Below are 15,581 nucleotides of genomic sequence, written 5' to 3'. Positions count from 1 at the left end.
TGGGGTGAATTTTGGGGTCTTCAGAGAAAAACATCTGGCTGCATGGCTGCGGCAGGTAAGGGACTACAGACTGAATCAATTCTAACAGTAAATCAGTTCAAGGTATTGTATAATTGGGTCCCTGATTGGACGAGAGGATGTTGTGTTTGCTGTGTGATAATAAATAGATTTATATTGTTGTAGTCCTTGTCATCGCTGGAGCGGAATAGTTTTTGTTTTGTTCACTGCACGGCAACTCGAATAAACAAACATGAACAGGACAAAAACGGGGGATGACAAACCCCAGAGATAATCCAACAATATAAGCAGTTCAAGGACCACTCCATCTGGGGGGAGCTGCCTGGCACAGCCTAGGCATTGTCACACTCAGGGTTGAATCATTCCAACAGCAAAGTGAACTGGCTGCGTGGTGTTAACATTCACCGGGTAATCAAAAATACAAGAGGAAGCGTCACTGTTTGAAATTAAACTTCAGCAGTGTGTGTGTGTGCATATGCACCCTCCCCATAGACAAATGTAATTCAGCATATACGGGAGGAGGATTTAGAGGATAATAGTCAGAGCAGCTTCTGTGGATATACTCGGATAAGGGATACAAAGCAATCCATCTCCCGGAACATATATCACTGTCATTCTTGCCATCCACAAGCACTTCTCTGGCACGTGTGGTGTTACTGTTTATGCAGGGGAACTTGTGCTGAGTGCAACTCCCATGACGTTGTCCTTTTGACTTTTACACAGTGGTCTCGTCCATCAGTCTCTCTATCTGTCTCAGACGAGACTCCCTCTTGTCTTACACTTCATTGACACTACATGATCCGAGGATGTCGCTCGCTGAAAATAGCTAATCTGCAAGCTCACAGCGCGTCGCAACACTGTCATTTCACAAAGCATAAATTAGGCTTTAGACGGACTATAGGGCAGATTCAGGCATTTTGGCTTGACTATTTCCAGCGACTCCACTAAACTTAGCCTTAACACACAAACAAGTTTGATTTAAACAGTTTTGGACTAAAATGATCAATAATGTAAAAGGAAAAGAAAATATCTCCTTTAAATCATGCATTTAAAGCATCCTTTTAAAGGAAGAGTAAAGATCCCCACACACCGAGCGTGTTTTTCGGATTTTTAGCGGCGTTTCTCCATCGGTTTTCCGAAAAACGCGTCCAGTGTGCAACCACCTCTAGTGATATGTTTTTTTTTGTTCGTTAAAACAAGTTTTTTGTTAAAAGGTTAAATCACTATATTCTGATAGTAATCATTACTATCAGAATTTCAGCCAAATTTCAGCCAATCAGGAGAGAGCAGCTATTTATGAGCTTAATTTTTTATAATGGTCCAGTTCCAAATTTGTCTGCTCATTTCACTGTGTCAGCACTTACAATTCCACTTGTTTAATCTGTATCCTGACTGCGTACTCTACCCTGATAGATAAAAGATAGATAAAATTGGTATCCCGGTTTCAGTTTCTGAAAATCCATTTTCTGTTCAATAAAAAGCTGGAGAGACATGGAGACTCCTGTTACACTCTATACAGCAATGAGTACTATGACAATATAGAGCTTTTTAACGCTTATGTTAATCAAAGAAAATCACTTCCATTTCAAGGGTGAAACGTCACATTGTCAAGATAATTGAATTGACATTATGTTTGTCACGGGTTTCTCTGTAAAAGGTGAGAAACATTGCTGTTGCCGGGAGACACAACAAACACAATCCAAACAATTGCCAACATGGGGAGGTCTTTAACTTTTTTGTCCCCGTATGTCAAGGCACGGAGACATGGATGTGATGTGAGGCTGTGATAGCCGGGGAGAACACGACAGTGACAGATTGAGTGTGACAGGTTGACAAATGTAGAGAAGACACTGGAGTGGAAAATAGGGAGGTGGGAGGATAAAGGTCTGTGCTGCGCTCTGCCTGTCTCTGTGAAGATATACTGTACATACAGTATACAGTACATGCAGTATGCCGTATGTTGTAGGGAGAGAGAGGGAGGGAGAGAGTTAACCCTAACTCAAATTAAAGGTGAATTCCGGATTAAGGGTTTTCTTACCTTAATCTGATTTTATTACAGTACATCCAATAACAGATGGTGAAAAGTTACACGACAACATCCAGAGCACAGCGCAGCTCTGAACGTGCACGCTGGGTCTTAAAAAAAAGCCCAAACCACACTAGTAGCCTGGACTGTTTGGGACTAAACAGTTTTAAAGGTCAACCACACTAATGCAACTCATTGCAACTCAATGAGTTGCATTGGTGTGGATGGCTCAAATATATATCTTTTTTTTCTACACATGTCTTTCATAATGACACACAGTCACACAGTCACACACAACACACACACACTCGCGCACACACTTCCAGCGATGTGTCATTCCAAGAGAGAGACAGAGACAGAGAGAGAGAGAGAGAGAGAGAGAGAGAGAGAGAGAGAGAGAGTGTGTGTGAGAGAGAGAGAGAGAGAGAGAGAGAGAGAGTGTGTGTGTGAGAGAGAGAGAGAGAGAGAGAGAGAGAGAGAGAGAGAGAGAGAGAGAGAGATAGAGACAGTGAGAGAGAGAGAGACAGAGAGAGAGAGAGAGACAGGGACACAGACAAAGAGATATACAGAGAGAGAGTGAGAGAGAGATGGAGACTTTGTGTGTGTGTGTGTGTGTGTGTGTGTGTGTGTGTGTGTGTGTGTGTGTGCCTGCCTGCCTGCCTACGTGCGTGCGTGCGTACATGTGTGCATGCATGCGTACACATGTGCCTGTCCGAGTGTCTGTGTGTCTGTATGGTGTTTGCTTTGCGAGTGAGCATTTTGTCCATGCACTCTTGGGCTTTCAGCACAATTGTGCAGATACACGTGCATGCATGAGAGCGAGGAGCCAAAGCAGCCTCCGCATGGTGACATTTCCTTCGCCATGCAGGTTCACTCCCCTGACATTCTCCCGCTGTCACATCAATCTTGATTTAGCCGTGCGTCACATTCACTTAGGTACACATCTCCAAGCAGGTGTCCGCAAACATCCAATCCAACTTGGCTCTAAAGGCACAATGTTTTTTTTAAACAGTACACAGAGGCGGCCAGGCAGGCAAAGTTTATGTCCAAATAAAGTTGCAGCAGTATGAGGAACCTTTTGAAGCCTTGCATTATGCAGTTGCATCAAAAACAGCCCGGGTTAGGGTTACAGAAAAAAAAAAAAAAAATCATGTTTAATTCCTTATTACATTTGAGGCAATTATGAAAGTATTATTAAAGTAGGGAGTAGGCTATAATAGTGTATTGAATTTGTAGAAAACTAAATATTTGCCCTATACATATCTTTAATCATTAATTATTGTATAGTACGATTCATATACAATTCTCAGGGAATACATTTACAGATAATCACGTCGATTGAATATGTTTAATTTTTCCCCCCCAAAGAGTGTTATAGTCTAGAGCTGAAGAGTGACAGTTGAATGTTATTTAAAATGTTTGTCTTTAACTATGTGGAGTAGAGGGCTGCAACGAGACCGGGAGCCCGCGGCGCCCGTGGGATCCAGCGTAAATGTCGGCGGCGCGCGGGCGGCATTAAAATGCCTGCGGGCGGGCACGGGCGGTCAAGATAAAACCAGCGAGCCCCCGCAAATCCCAAATCCTCCTGCAATTAAAGCTTATATATAGCCTACAATTTAGCAAAATATGAATGTCTGACGAGAACGTATCATTTCCATGCGCTGGACAAGCACCGTGGAGTCAGTCTCACTCCAACATCATGCAGGCACGTTCCCTGCATGATCATTAGTTCAGTCAGACAACTCACGAATAGATTAAACAATATTTATTGCAGCATGAGTAATGAGTGTGCATATGATATTTTACTTGGCGTTCGGCTCTGCTGGATTTCTCCCTGCTCGGCATGATTAGCAACAACATAAAACATAAGAGCAGGGAGATAGATATACAATAACCCCCCCCATGGGGAGCATAGATAGCAGAGCCCACCGGTGGTGCTGGGGTGGTGGTGGGAGAAAACATCACATACAACCGGGAACCATGAGCAGAGGAAGGCAGGAAGAGCATGGAGTCTAGTGAGCTTAAGTAGCCTGCCCAATTAGTCAGCTGACTGCCGCATCGGCGAATGACGTGTGAGACTTGTACACACGTATACTCCCACATAGTAAAGCAGCATGTTAACCCCTTGAGCATAGTAAGGGCCTTTGAGCATGGCAAGAACTTCCCTTGAGGTTGACTGACTGAACTGACTCCGCGAGCTGCGTTTGATTAGGCAACTCACTCTGTGAGAAGTGAAATGTGTGGAGTCTCCAGAACGGACATTTTCGCTTCTGAACCCGTTGTTGCTTTTCCCTGTGTGTCACTCACGATGATTTGGCTTTTAACACACAGTCTCTCTCTCTCTCTCTCTCTCTCTCCAGCATGGATGTGCGCGCTGCTGCGCAATGTCTGTGACCGTGAGACTGTGACACAATAATAATATATATAGCATAATAGGCCTAATATAACACTTTTCCTCTATCTGTGACTGTGATCAGCTCCTCACACACATAACTCCTCTCTCGTGCATGCACGCCTGCTCAATCTCAGCAACTGTTTGGGTAAATGTATTTTCTTTTCCCCGATCCCAATGGAAATATTGCTTAGCAGGACGTACCGATGCGGGATGGTGCTGGACTAAATGGGACTTACTTTTTTGTTGTGGGCGGGAGCGGCGGACAGGAGGTCACCTTGGGCGGTCAAAAATAAAATCATTGCGGGCGCGGGCGGGATTGGTCTGAAATTCAATGAGAGCGGGCGGGAACGGATTCAATGAATCACTCCCGCGCAGGGCTCTAATGTAGAGTACCGAGTATGCAACGATTGGGAATTTACTGCAACAGGGCCGGGTAAATGGTTACTAAGAATTTTTAGTGGTCTTTAAATACTTCCCTGTGATTATGTAAACTTTCTGAAACACCAAAATTCTGCACAGCAACCATATCCAGTATCCGCCATGTTACTACTTGCCAAGAAAAAAATATTCACAAACGCTATATTTGGCTCTATAGTTTCCCCTTTAGGTATTCACTTGACCTTTGACTTTAACTCTCGTCTTGTATACAGTAGTTCCCTGGGAGCTAAATGGTGGTAAGTTAGTGCAACTCCATGTTAACCCATTCCTCTACAGTCAGTATGACCTTATGGTGAAATGTCAGTGAAATAAAACAGTGCTTACCATTATGTAGTGTAGTCGGCTACTGTGTACTGTTCAGTTGCTCTTATTTTACATTTTACTGCTGCCTGCTCTTACAGCTGCATAGGTCTGTTGCTGGTTTCATGCCAGTGGCGAATCGATCACCATGCCCAACCTCATTCCACGTCTCTGCCAGTAACCGTTGCCCTCTCACCTTTGACATCCCAGAGAGTGAAGTGTCGATTGCTGGAGGCTTCGGGGGCCAGGGTGAAATAGAAGCGATGTCCAGACTGGGGTTCATCTCTGTCCACCACGCTGATGGTGTGGATTACCTGGGGAGTGAGAGATGGAACACATAGAGAAGAGAAGAAGTGTCAGTAAGACACAGGTTTACCCCCCTGGCGCCTGATGGAGGGGAAAGGAACTGGTCGGAATAATGTGTTCCTTCCACGCTTCTACGTCCGGCCCGGGAAACTCTCCCCTGTCAGGTGAAAAGAAGCAGCTCATGCATAGATGGAAGCATGAGGTCAGTCCGCTGCCCTCCCCAGGTTGGCAGAGGAAGTGTAGCGCCCAGGATTAGATAATTGACACTGGGTGGAAAAATGGGTTGCAAAATTGTGGGTAAAGAAAATGAAAAAAGTAAGACACTGGGGGGCAGTTGTAGACAAGTATTTTTTTTTAAATTATAATTTATTATCTATTATTTTCTGCGAACTATAATATATTCACAAACACTATTTGGCTATTTGTATTATTATTGTCTCCACCAGGCCGAAGGCATGGGGGGAGAGTATGTTTTGCACTCCGTGCGTGTGTCCGTCCGTCCTTCTGTCCGTCCGTCCTTCCGTCCGTCCGTTACCAGCTAATCTCCGGCACCGTTGGCAAACTTTGCACACACACTCCCTGGATGCCAACGACGAACCTCGGCCCCAAATTTTCCTCAACGGCCTGTTATAGCGCCACCATGAGGCCCATTTAGGCAAAACACATTTCTGTACATTACTCGTACACATTTTCTCCATACATCACACAATTCAGTATACACTATGTACATAGTCATGTGATCAACACGGAGCGGCACCATTTCCCATCTTCCATCCTGATTGGCTAAGATTGGCTTCCAAAGCTCACACGAATGGTCCGTTTAAAAAAAAATGCCACAAATCACAAACACATTGTGCAATTTCCGTGACATTATACACGCACATTTACACTAGGCCGAGGACGACATGCCACAAATGTTTCCCCCAAATCAGCCTCACGGTGGCGCTATAACAGGCCAATTCCTGTTTTTAGCTTTAACTGCATCGATCTGTATACAACTTATGTATGCGCACTCCCTAGAGGCCATGGAAAAACATTGTCCCTGCATCCCTCCACATCTGCCGGTTATAGCGCCACCATGAGGCCGATTTCTGTAAAACACATTGCTTATGTTAGTCGCACAGATTTCATCCAAATCTCACGCAAATCGGTCCACAAGATCTCTGTAGTCATGTGATCAAGACGACTCTGTTGGATTTCTGACCTGCCCTGGTGGAGACCTGTGCCGATGGGCACTTTATCTAGTTACTATATATTCTTTACCCGGCCATTTCACACTATGGCTATTTTGTGGTCCTTGGAATGGAAAACTTTGGGAAACACTGATAATAATATACAGTGCAACATAAATTAATACTTTAAAAAGAAAGACTCAACTTGAAAGTTTACAGTATGATTTATTAATATTTGTATAGTAAGAGGTTTTTGTCTGTGTCCTACAGTATATGGCTCTGACTCTTGTACTCCTAATAACTTTTTTTTAATTGTCTCCACCAGGCCGAAGGCATGGGGAGAGAGTATGTTTTGCACTTGCATGTTTTGCACACACATCTGTGTGTGTCCGTCCGTCCGTCTGTCTGTTACCAGCTAATCTCCGGCACCGTTAACCCCGTTGATGCCAAATTTTGCACACACCCTCCCTGGATGCCAACAATAAACCTCTGCCCCAAGTTTTCCTGAACGGCCTGTTATAGCGCCACCAGGAGGCAGACTTTTGAAAAACTTTTCTTTGGTATTACTTCTCCAGATTCTGTCCAAAAATCCCACAAATCGTTACACACTATCTCTATAGTCATGTGTTCAAGCCGGAACTGTCCGATATTTCATATCCCATCCTGTTATAGCGCCACCAACAGGTGGATTTTTGCAAAACACATTTTTGGAACAAAATACCTCAAATCATCCAATTGCCATCCAAGGCGTAATAAGAAATTGCACCCTTTTCACATTGGCCTATTATAGCGCCACTAGGAGGGCACAACCTGACCTGCCCTGGTGGAGACCTGTGCCCCGAGGGGCACGTTATCTAGTTGACACCCATTCTATTGTCACACTTGAACAATAAGTTAAGGTTAATTTATAGTCCATTGTACAATGTTGTTTCTTCCTGGAAAAATGATTGAAAATAGAGTATAAATTAGGCTTGGCTAACCGTATAAAATAGCCTACAGTGTTATGTAAAACATTTCTCCATGGTTGATATACTGTGTCCTCATTCACTCTGTTTTTGCAGCCTCCCTTTGTGAATTTTACCTCTATTATGTGTTTGGCTTTACATGCTGCTTCCATATTGAGTTCAGCTTTTTACCCTCCAGCAGACATTCACTGGGTATATAATAATAATATACTACTAGCTGTTGTGGGCTGACAAGACTATTCCATTTCCAAATTAAGTCTAAATGACTTGAGGCCTAACCAGCAGATTCCTTTTTTTAATATATATTTTTTATCCCACGGTTTTGTAACCCATTTTTCACCCCTGTGTCAATCATCTAATGTGATCCTGGGCTCTACACACCCTCCACCAACCTAGTCCCCATATATGGGGGACAAGGGGAGAGCAACGGACTTGAACTCATGCTTCCTTCATGCCTGAGTGTCCAAGTTGCTCCTTTACACCTGACAGGGGGGCAGATTCCAACATTAACTCTCTCTCTCTCTAACCTCTCACCGCCCCTCTCCTACCAACTTGAACTTGCAGCCATTTGAACTCTACTACACTAGTGAAGAAAATATATTAAATTAATGTTAAATTAAATAAAAGATAAGGTTACACTTTCCACTTCAAGCACCGTCTCGATCTGATTGCACTGGCTATACCAGCGTGCTACCCGTGCGCTTGTCACATTCATAAACGTTGGGAGCAGCTGTCTAGGAACTGAAAGGTCCTGTTTCAATCCTGACGTCATGAAAAAGAGTCCTTGTGCAAGACACCAAACCCCTTACCGCTCCCGATGAACAGATCAGTGCCTTGCATGGTTGCCTCGGACATTGCTTTGTGAATGGGTGCAGAGACGAAAATGTATTTATAATCGTCATGGGGGCCCGCTAAATTGTGCCAACGGGCGCGGCGCGACCTGGTGCGGTACAAACGGGACGAACCGAGGCAAATATATATATCCAGGTCTAAGGGCCGATTCATACTCCTATTTTACCGGTTTAGTGTCAGAAATTTTCAGTAGCACCGAAGAGACGACTTTAGGACGGTACCTGCCCCCCCGAACCTCAAATGACGTCATATTGTAGGCTCTACGGCTGCCGAACCGACTTTTATTCGGCTCTAAAATAGGAGTATGAATCGGCCCTATAATTCCTCATGGGGGTTGGAGCCCCGCCGCCCCCACAGAGTCTACGTCACTGAATGGGTGAATGTTATGCATAGCTGGTTCACGCATTTAGCATTTAAAGCAACAACAGTGACCTGTGCTTGAAGTCGGACACAAAGGAAAATATCCAGTAGGAGGAACTGCTGGGCAAACAAATGGCAAGCTGTCCCCCAGAGACGCCTCTCGCCTCAACAGAGGTGAGGATGACAATTCATCCACCCTCTCATCCCACCAGCCCTTTAGCAGCATCAGAGCACAAGCCATCCATCAGATGTGTATGGATATAATCAACAGCTTAATGCAGTCATTAGGTACGTAGTCAACAAATACACTGTCCTCTGTACTCTGTAAAAACTATTATATGTACCCATTTAACAACAGTATACTGTAGATAATGGTATTCTAGAGTTGCCATGGCAACAGAGCAAGCAATGAGGTCAAACTTCAAAGTAAATCAACACAGCAGTGGACACAGTGATCATTAGTATGCTGCCAGAATGACAATCACTGAAAGCATAAGCTGTTGATCAACTGTGATCATTGCCAGTTGCAACACTAGCAAACAGCCAGCTATAATCTGATGATGACTAATATGTATTTGCTTGCTACGTAGATGATCCTGCTTTCCTATCCATTCACATTCACAATAACATGTGAATGTTAAATTAGAGCCCTGGATTAGAGCCCTGGAAACACTCCAGGTTTTACTGTGTCCAATGTGGCACAAACAGATCAATGCCGAACACCAGCAGCAGTATTTGGTTCTGAGAAAGAAGGCGAGGTTCAATGACCACATTGACCATGGACAGGAGCAACTGACACTGTCCCACTGTGGACAGGAGCAACTGACACTGTCCCACTGTGGACAGGAGCAACTGACACTGTCCCACTGTGTGTGCGAGACAGTGAGAGTGGCAGCCAACCAAAAGCATGTTTTGCTCTGGTGTGAACTAGGCATACACACAACACCACAGAAACTGACTTGGAAGTATAGCAAATATTGATTTGATTTGATTGATTGATTCTTCTATATAGCTTCTTGTCGCGTATATCTGGGTGTACTGACAGTAGCGCCCAGAAACAGCAAGATGCAGCTTAGACCATGGCGTCTCTTCCTGGTTTTTGAACAGCTGGTGGATGGAAATGACACTCGTGCGCGTCTGCACTTGCAGTGTCGGCAAAGCGTTTCCGTTTTGTTGGCCGACGCGTCAAGTTGCAGCAGCGCGCAAACGTCGCAAGCTGTTTAAAAACCAGGAAGAGACACGTGCTGTGATCTGCATCTTGCCGCTTCTTGGCGCTACTGTCTGGGCGCACTCTTCACATATTATTTCTAGTTCCTCCACCGTATGCCCTTATGCTGACTATCTATTGTACACTCGTACATTTTATGTAAATTTAATAAATACAATAGACATTGCATATTTCTCTATATTTGACTACACTATGTACTATGTTAGTACTATGTTAGTACTAATCCTTTCACCCACTCTTTATACTTTGTGTAAACATGGGTTGGGAAGTGGGTGGCTTGGGAGGAATACTTGTGTGCTTGGTGTTGCTTGGGCTTAGAAAGAGTAAAAACGTGTACAACGGGCGACTGTTTGGTTGCCTTGAATGCCTTGTATTTGGAAAAATGAAGTTTATGTGAAGATTTTTTTTTCAGTTTGAGTGAATTGCTGGTAGGCTATAGGGTTTCGAAGAAAAGGTACCCTTTAATTCATATCATGTTTCACATAATGTGAGTATTAGTCTTTTTCAAGGTGCAAGAGATACCGGTACGTTATAATAGTTTTAGGTGCTTAGCTTTTTTACATACATCCTATATTACATTTGGCTTTTTCCCACGCCCACACGCCAGTTGTGTGCGGAAGAGTTGTCCCGCGGGAAGGCCCGGGGGAACCGATATGCGTCTTTAAATTGGCTCCGGGCCGATCACGTGTCACGAGCACGGCGTGCAGGGTAAGAGAGTTAGGTAGGCATACAGTCAAACAACAGCGGATAATGAGTAATTTCTCATCTATCAGCAGTAAGACAGCAGTTTCCCTAAGCAGGCAGATGTTCTGGTCCTTTAGTGTACATCCCAGTAGTCCATGTGTAAATGTCTCAGTAACACAGCTAACACAGGAGTCATTAATCCTGGTTCATTAATCTGGTCATTAAGAACAGAGAACGGAACGTACGGGGGTTTGATTATGTAGCCTGGTAGCTACTGGTGCAAAGGACAGTGACCAAGTCGCTCTGTCACTTGTTTCTGTTAACTTTTGCATCCGTTATCAGAGCCCGGTCTCCCAGTAAATCTATCCTATATTGAATTTGGCTGCTGGGCGGGCCATGTCACTCAGACATAACTGTTGTAGTATACAACATGCTGTGTACTAATAAAAGGTACTTGTACGTGAATATGCAATGTACTTGATATGTATTGTATATGATTCTGTGTGTAATAGACTGACTGTCTTGTTAGCCACTGGAGACAGCTCATAGAGCAAGGTCGACTTGCTGCTAGTGATGTTATTGTTATGTCTCAGTGGCACGTCATTAGGACACAGAGATCCAGGGCTATATGGTTCTGTATGTGTAATAAACTTTGTGAACGTTTTAATGTGACCAGACTCGTGTCATGTTAATCTTCTCCCGGGCCGGCCCGTCTGTCTGTCCGCCGCCGAACTAAGGAAATAATCAAGCCGGTCGTCACACACCAGAACCAGGCGAGGGTCCAATACTTAGGACAGTATCATAACAATAACCATAAACAAACCCATATATAATGGTGGTAGTGATCGATAATTTTGATTTGTTGTTGGTGGAGGAGAGGTCATATGGTCCTCGATGTGATAAATCTGCATAGTTCACTGTAATTATATGCCCTGCCACCCATAGCTGGTAAAAAACCCCATACTGTAAGCTTTGTTATGATTTAGGAACGGTGCAGGAATTTGACCTTCGAAGCAAGCCAGAGCTTCTTTGTAGATTGTTGTCATGGCAACGCCAGCAGCAGAGCTGTCTCTCATGACAAGCCTCTGTGTCGTCCCGGAATATAGTTAAGTAACTACAAATCATTCTTAGACTACATATCCCATATTGATTTATTTCCACTGCCGTCCGTGTGCCACGTACGTGCTACCCCATTTTGAGTAACACAGTATAAATACTCTCGCCCATCTCGGGGCGAGGGAGAGAGAACCATTTAGGACAGGTCCCGAGGGACCTCGGGACCGGTCCGATCTAATTGTAAATAATAATTATTGCTGCATGTTCAATCTAATTTCTTGTCTCTCTCGATCAAACAAATGAAATGACTAAAACCACATCAGCTCTGGACATTACTTTCTTTCCGGTGGAACTTCTTTTAATCTTGGCATTCATCTAAGGTAACATTTTGGTATTTAACAGGTTAGAATAGAATAGAATAGAATAGAATAGAATGCTTTATTTGTCATTTTTTAACAACTGTGAACAACTGTGAACAACTGTGGACAGCAGAAAAAACGAAATTGCGATGTGCTGAAGTGCACGGGCCGCAGCAACTTGGGTCGCGCCGCCACAAACTTTTTCTTACATCATAGGAGAAAAGAATAGGGTGGGGGGGGGGGGGGGGGGAGCATGGAGTGGGTTAGGGGTATTGATAGAGAGGGAGGGAGTGTGGGGATGAGGACATCATATCACATACAGTTGCATTGTGTAGGCACGGGAACTTGGGTGGGGGTGGGGGGTTGGGTTAAGGTCAGAGGACAAAAAACACACTGATTTTCACACAACGCTTCATGGTCATCACACTTCACAAATGTTCCATGGTCATCACACCACAAGAAGCAATGTCTGAAAACAGGAAAATTCTCACAACCGGGCAGCAGGTGGGGGGGGGTGCGGGGTGAGGTGGGGGTTGGGGGTGGATAGGGAGAAGGCGGTATGTGGTGCGGGATGTGTGTGAAATGTCTTGTTAGTTCATTGTTTATGTTTGCGTGTATCCTGAGCGGCTCCCGGATCTGTGTCCCAGGGTCACATCGTCTCAAAGTCCAGATAGTGGGAGGTAAACACAGCTAGCTGTGCAGACTGCGGCCTTGGTTCTCAGTCCAAAAACACCCTCAGTTGGCTGTGTGGTGGGTGCGGGCGGGGGGGGGCAGGGGAGCGGGTGCGCGTGGTTTCTCTCAACTGTCTTTTCCATCTGTAAGGGAAGCCGGTTTAATGGCCCGTTAATCAGGATTTTTTAGCGAGGAGACGAACTTTTACTCATCTTCTTCCCCTCTCAGTTGTGCCCGCAGCAAAATTCCTTGCAGTGTGGTCAAACGCTCCAGGGTGATATCCATTTTCCGGTCTAGGGCAATGAGTCTTTCAGAAAGTCTAACGAAGGTGGTATCCAGCTTCTGATTAAGCTCAATAAATGCCGCAGACTGAGTGTCCAGCTTCCGATTGAGCTCCACTAGGGCCGTAGTCTGAGTTCCCACAACTCTGCACAGGTCGTTTGCCACAGAGGCCAGATTTGGAGCGCCCTTATCCGCTCCTTTCGAAATCTTCCGGTAGATCAGGCCCAGTCCTAGGCCCAATATGGCGAGGCTTGTCACCAAAAATCCAATGATGTAGATGTCTTCTACATCTTCCACGCTGAGTATACTTAGGCATAAGATCCCCCATTTTTCGTAGAACGGGTCTTTAACATACCCAGCAGCAAATGTCCCCGCCGGGCATTCAGTCTCGCCAGCTCCGGCATGCCTTTCTGAAAAAATCTTGTCAAATGCGCTCAAGGACCAGCTAATTAAATCCATATTGGCGAGAGATTTAGGACGAGAGAGACGGTGTAGAGAGACACACGAGCAGAAGCAAGCAGGAATACAGATAGGGAGGAGGAGAGAGAAAAACGTGACCGCCCTCTTCGAGTAAGAAACTTCAACTCTTAAAGTATAGTTATACTCTTAAAGTATCATTATCCACATTTACATTACACTTGGAAAGTATTCTGTCTAAGCTCCGGTAGATATTGTAATTAGAGTACTTTCCGAATAAGTATTTAGACGGCTCCGGTATTATCACCGGAGTCCTCCGGAGCGCAGCAGCTCGAGCTATCGAAGTCCTTATCAGTCTACAGTAATTATACAGTCCTTGTTAGTCTACAGATATATTTTACAGAATTATATCTATCAATTGGTCTTCGATCCGTTCTTTTTTAAAGAGTTTAAGTCTAATTTATGATAGCTGCTCTGAAAAACAAAAAAGCACTGCACCATGCGGTCTATCTATTTTTAGCTAGCGTCTCCTCCACCGGAGTCGCCACGATTTATTAGCTTCTAGTTCACAGGTTATCTGAAGTTGTAAGCAGCGTAGTCAGTCTGCACCTCCAAACATTAAGAGCCCATAAGGCTATTAGACATTAATTAATTACATTGTCTATTTTGGGGGACAAACCCTCACAATTATTTATCAATAAAGTTCCACTCGGACCGGGGTCTGGTCGTCGTCATTTGTTTCATCTAAGATCTTGGATTAATGTCCTTTTGGAGACATGCCAGCTTCAAGTCTGTGGATACGAGAAGCCACGTCTGGCCTTTCGCCTCCACGGACATCAAAGGATCTGCTCTGCACTGCCTGGTCGAAGCGACCCTGTCTTCTGCTCTTTCCATAAAGTTAAGTAAATCCTCTATTCATCAATCTCGTTTAATCTGTTAATAATTGGATCTGTAATTCATGTCTAGGGCTTAACTCTGGTTCATGTCTCATCAAATTGTTTTAAAGTTACAAAAAAGTAGGACATCGCCAGAGGAGGCCGGGCCACCTGCAGGCGTTCATTCTATTTCTTTGATTTCTGTTCACCACAAAAGCTCTTCTTTCTTTTTCATTTCGGCCACTATCAGAAGTTTGAGGGTTCTTATCTGTGGAATGCGTGAGGAGTGTAGCTCTGTCTGTATGTGTGTGAAAGGGGAGGGGGGGGCGAACGCCTTCTCCTCTCAGTCTCTGTCTACCTCCTCCTCTTCTCAGTCTCTGTATTCCTCCTGTGCGTGTATTTCCCTCCACCCCCCAGTCCCTGAGTGTGTGTGTGTGAATCCGTGTGTATTTCCCCCCACCACCCCACCCCACCCTCCCAGTCCCTGAGTGTGTGTGTGTCGGGCAGCGAAGCCATGATACGTGTTTTACATTCTTCCTCTCTGTCTGCATGTGTGCGCTGTACCCAAGAGGATCTATTCCTCTCTGTCTCTGTCCGCGAAGTCGCTTGATATGAGGTTTCCATTGTGGAACGTCTGCGTATGTGTGTCTGAGTGTTTGGAATATTGAATTAAATTAGTTAGTTTCTAATAGTTTGTTTTCTATTATGTTCATAATAGAGGTCGAATTTCTGATATCTTGCCCGCATTTTTACTAGAACATAGCTTTTTTGAAGTGTGTGAGTAGAAAGCAATAAATTTATCATTTTACGGCCTTTTCAAGAACGCTTTTCTTCCTTGACTCGAGACGAGGATAGAAGGGAGTTGTTGAGCATGGACATCGCTATAGTCAGCATATCCGGTTAAGACAAGAGTGTGACGACCAATTTTTACAGATTGTGTCAGGCTCCATTCTTTATGTCTTCATATTATTATAATTTGGCATTCCCCTTTTGCCATCATGTTATCATGACAATGTACTTTCCCCGTAGCCTTCTGCGATTGTTCGCGTGGGGGGCTCTGAGGAGATAATACGACGGTTAGTTCTGGATTAACGACCCAGAATTCACAGTCTGCTCTGGTGAATCTCACCGTTCTAAGACTTTTCTGACGTCTCGGCGTCTCAGTGTGCAGGATTA

The 15,581-nt window shown here is 44.5% G+C and overlaps 1 protein-coding gene across 1 annotated transcript in view; it reads right to left on the bottom strand.

Moving 5' to 3' along the window:
- The window catches only part of LOC308322501 (cadherin-22-like), a gene marked incomplete at both ends in the record, with an annotated part of 118,609 nt that overhangs the window by 11,975 nt on the left and 91,053 nt on the right, over positions 1-15,581 (bottom strand). The window contains one exon of the mRNA XM_080773787.1: positions 5,374-5,491. Coding sequence (XP_080629913.1) covers positions 5,374-5,491 — 118 coding nt within the window. The remainder of the gene's footprint in view (positions 1-5,373; positions 5,492-15,581) is intronic.

Source organism: Protomyctophum bolini (assembly GCF_963924005.1).
Source record: "Protomyctophum bolini genome assembly, chromosome: 2".
NCBI classification, from domain to species: Eukaryota; Metazoa; Chordata; class Actinopteri; order Myctophiformes; family Myctophidae; genus Protomyctophum; species Protomyctophum bolini.
This window is presented reverse-complemented; position numbering and strand designations above follow the sequence as displayed.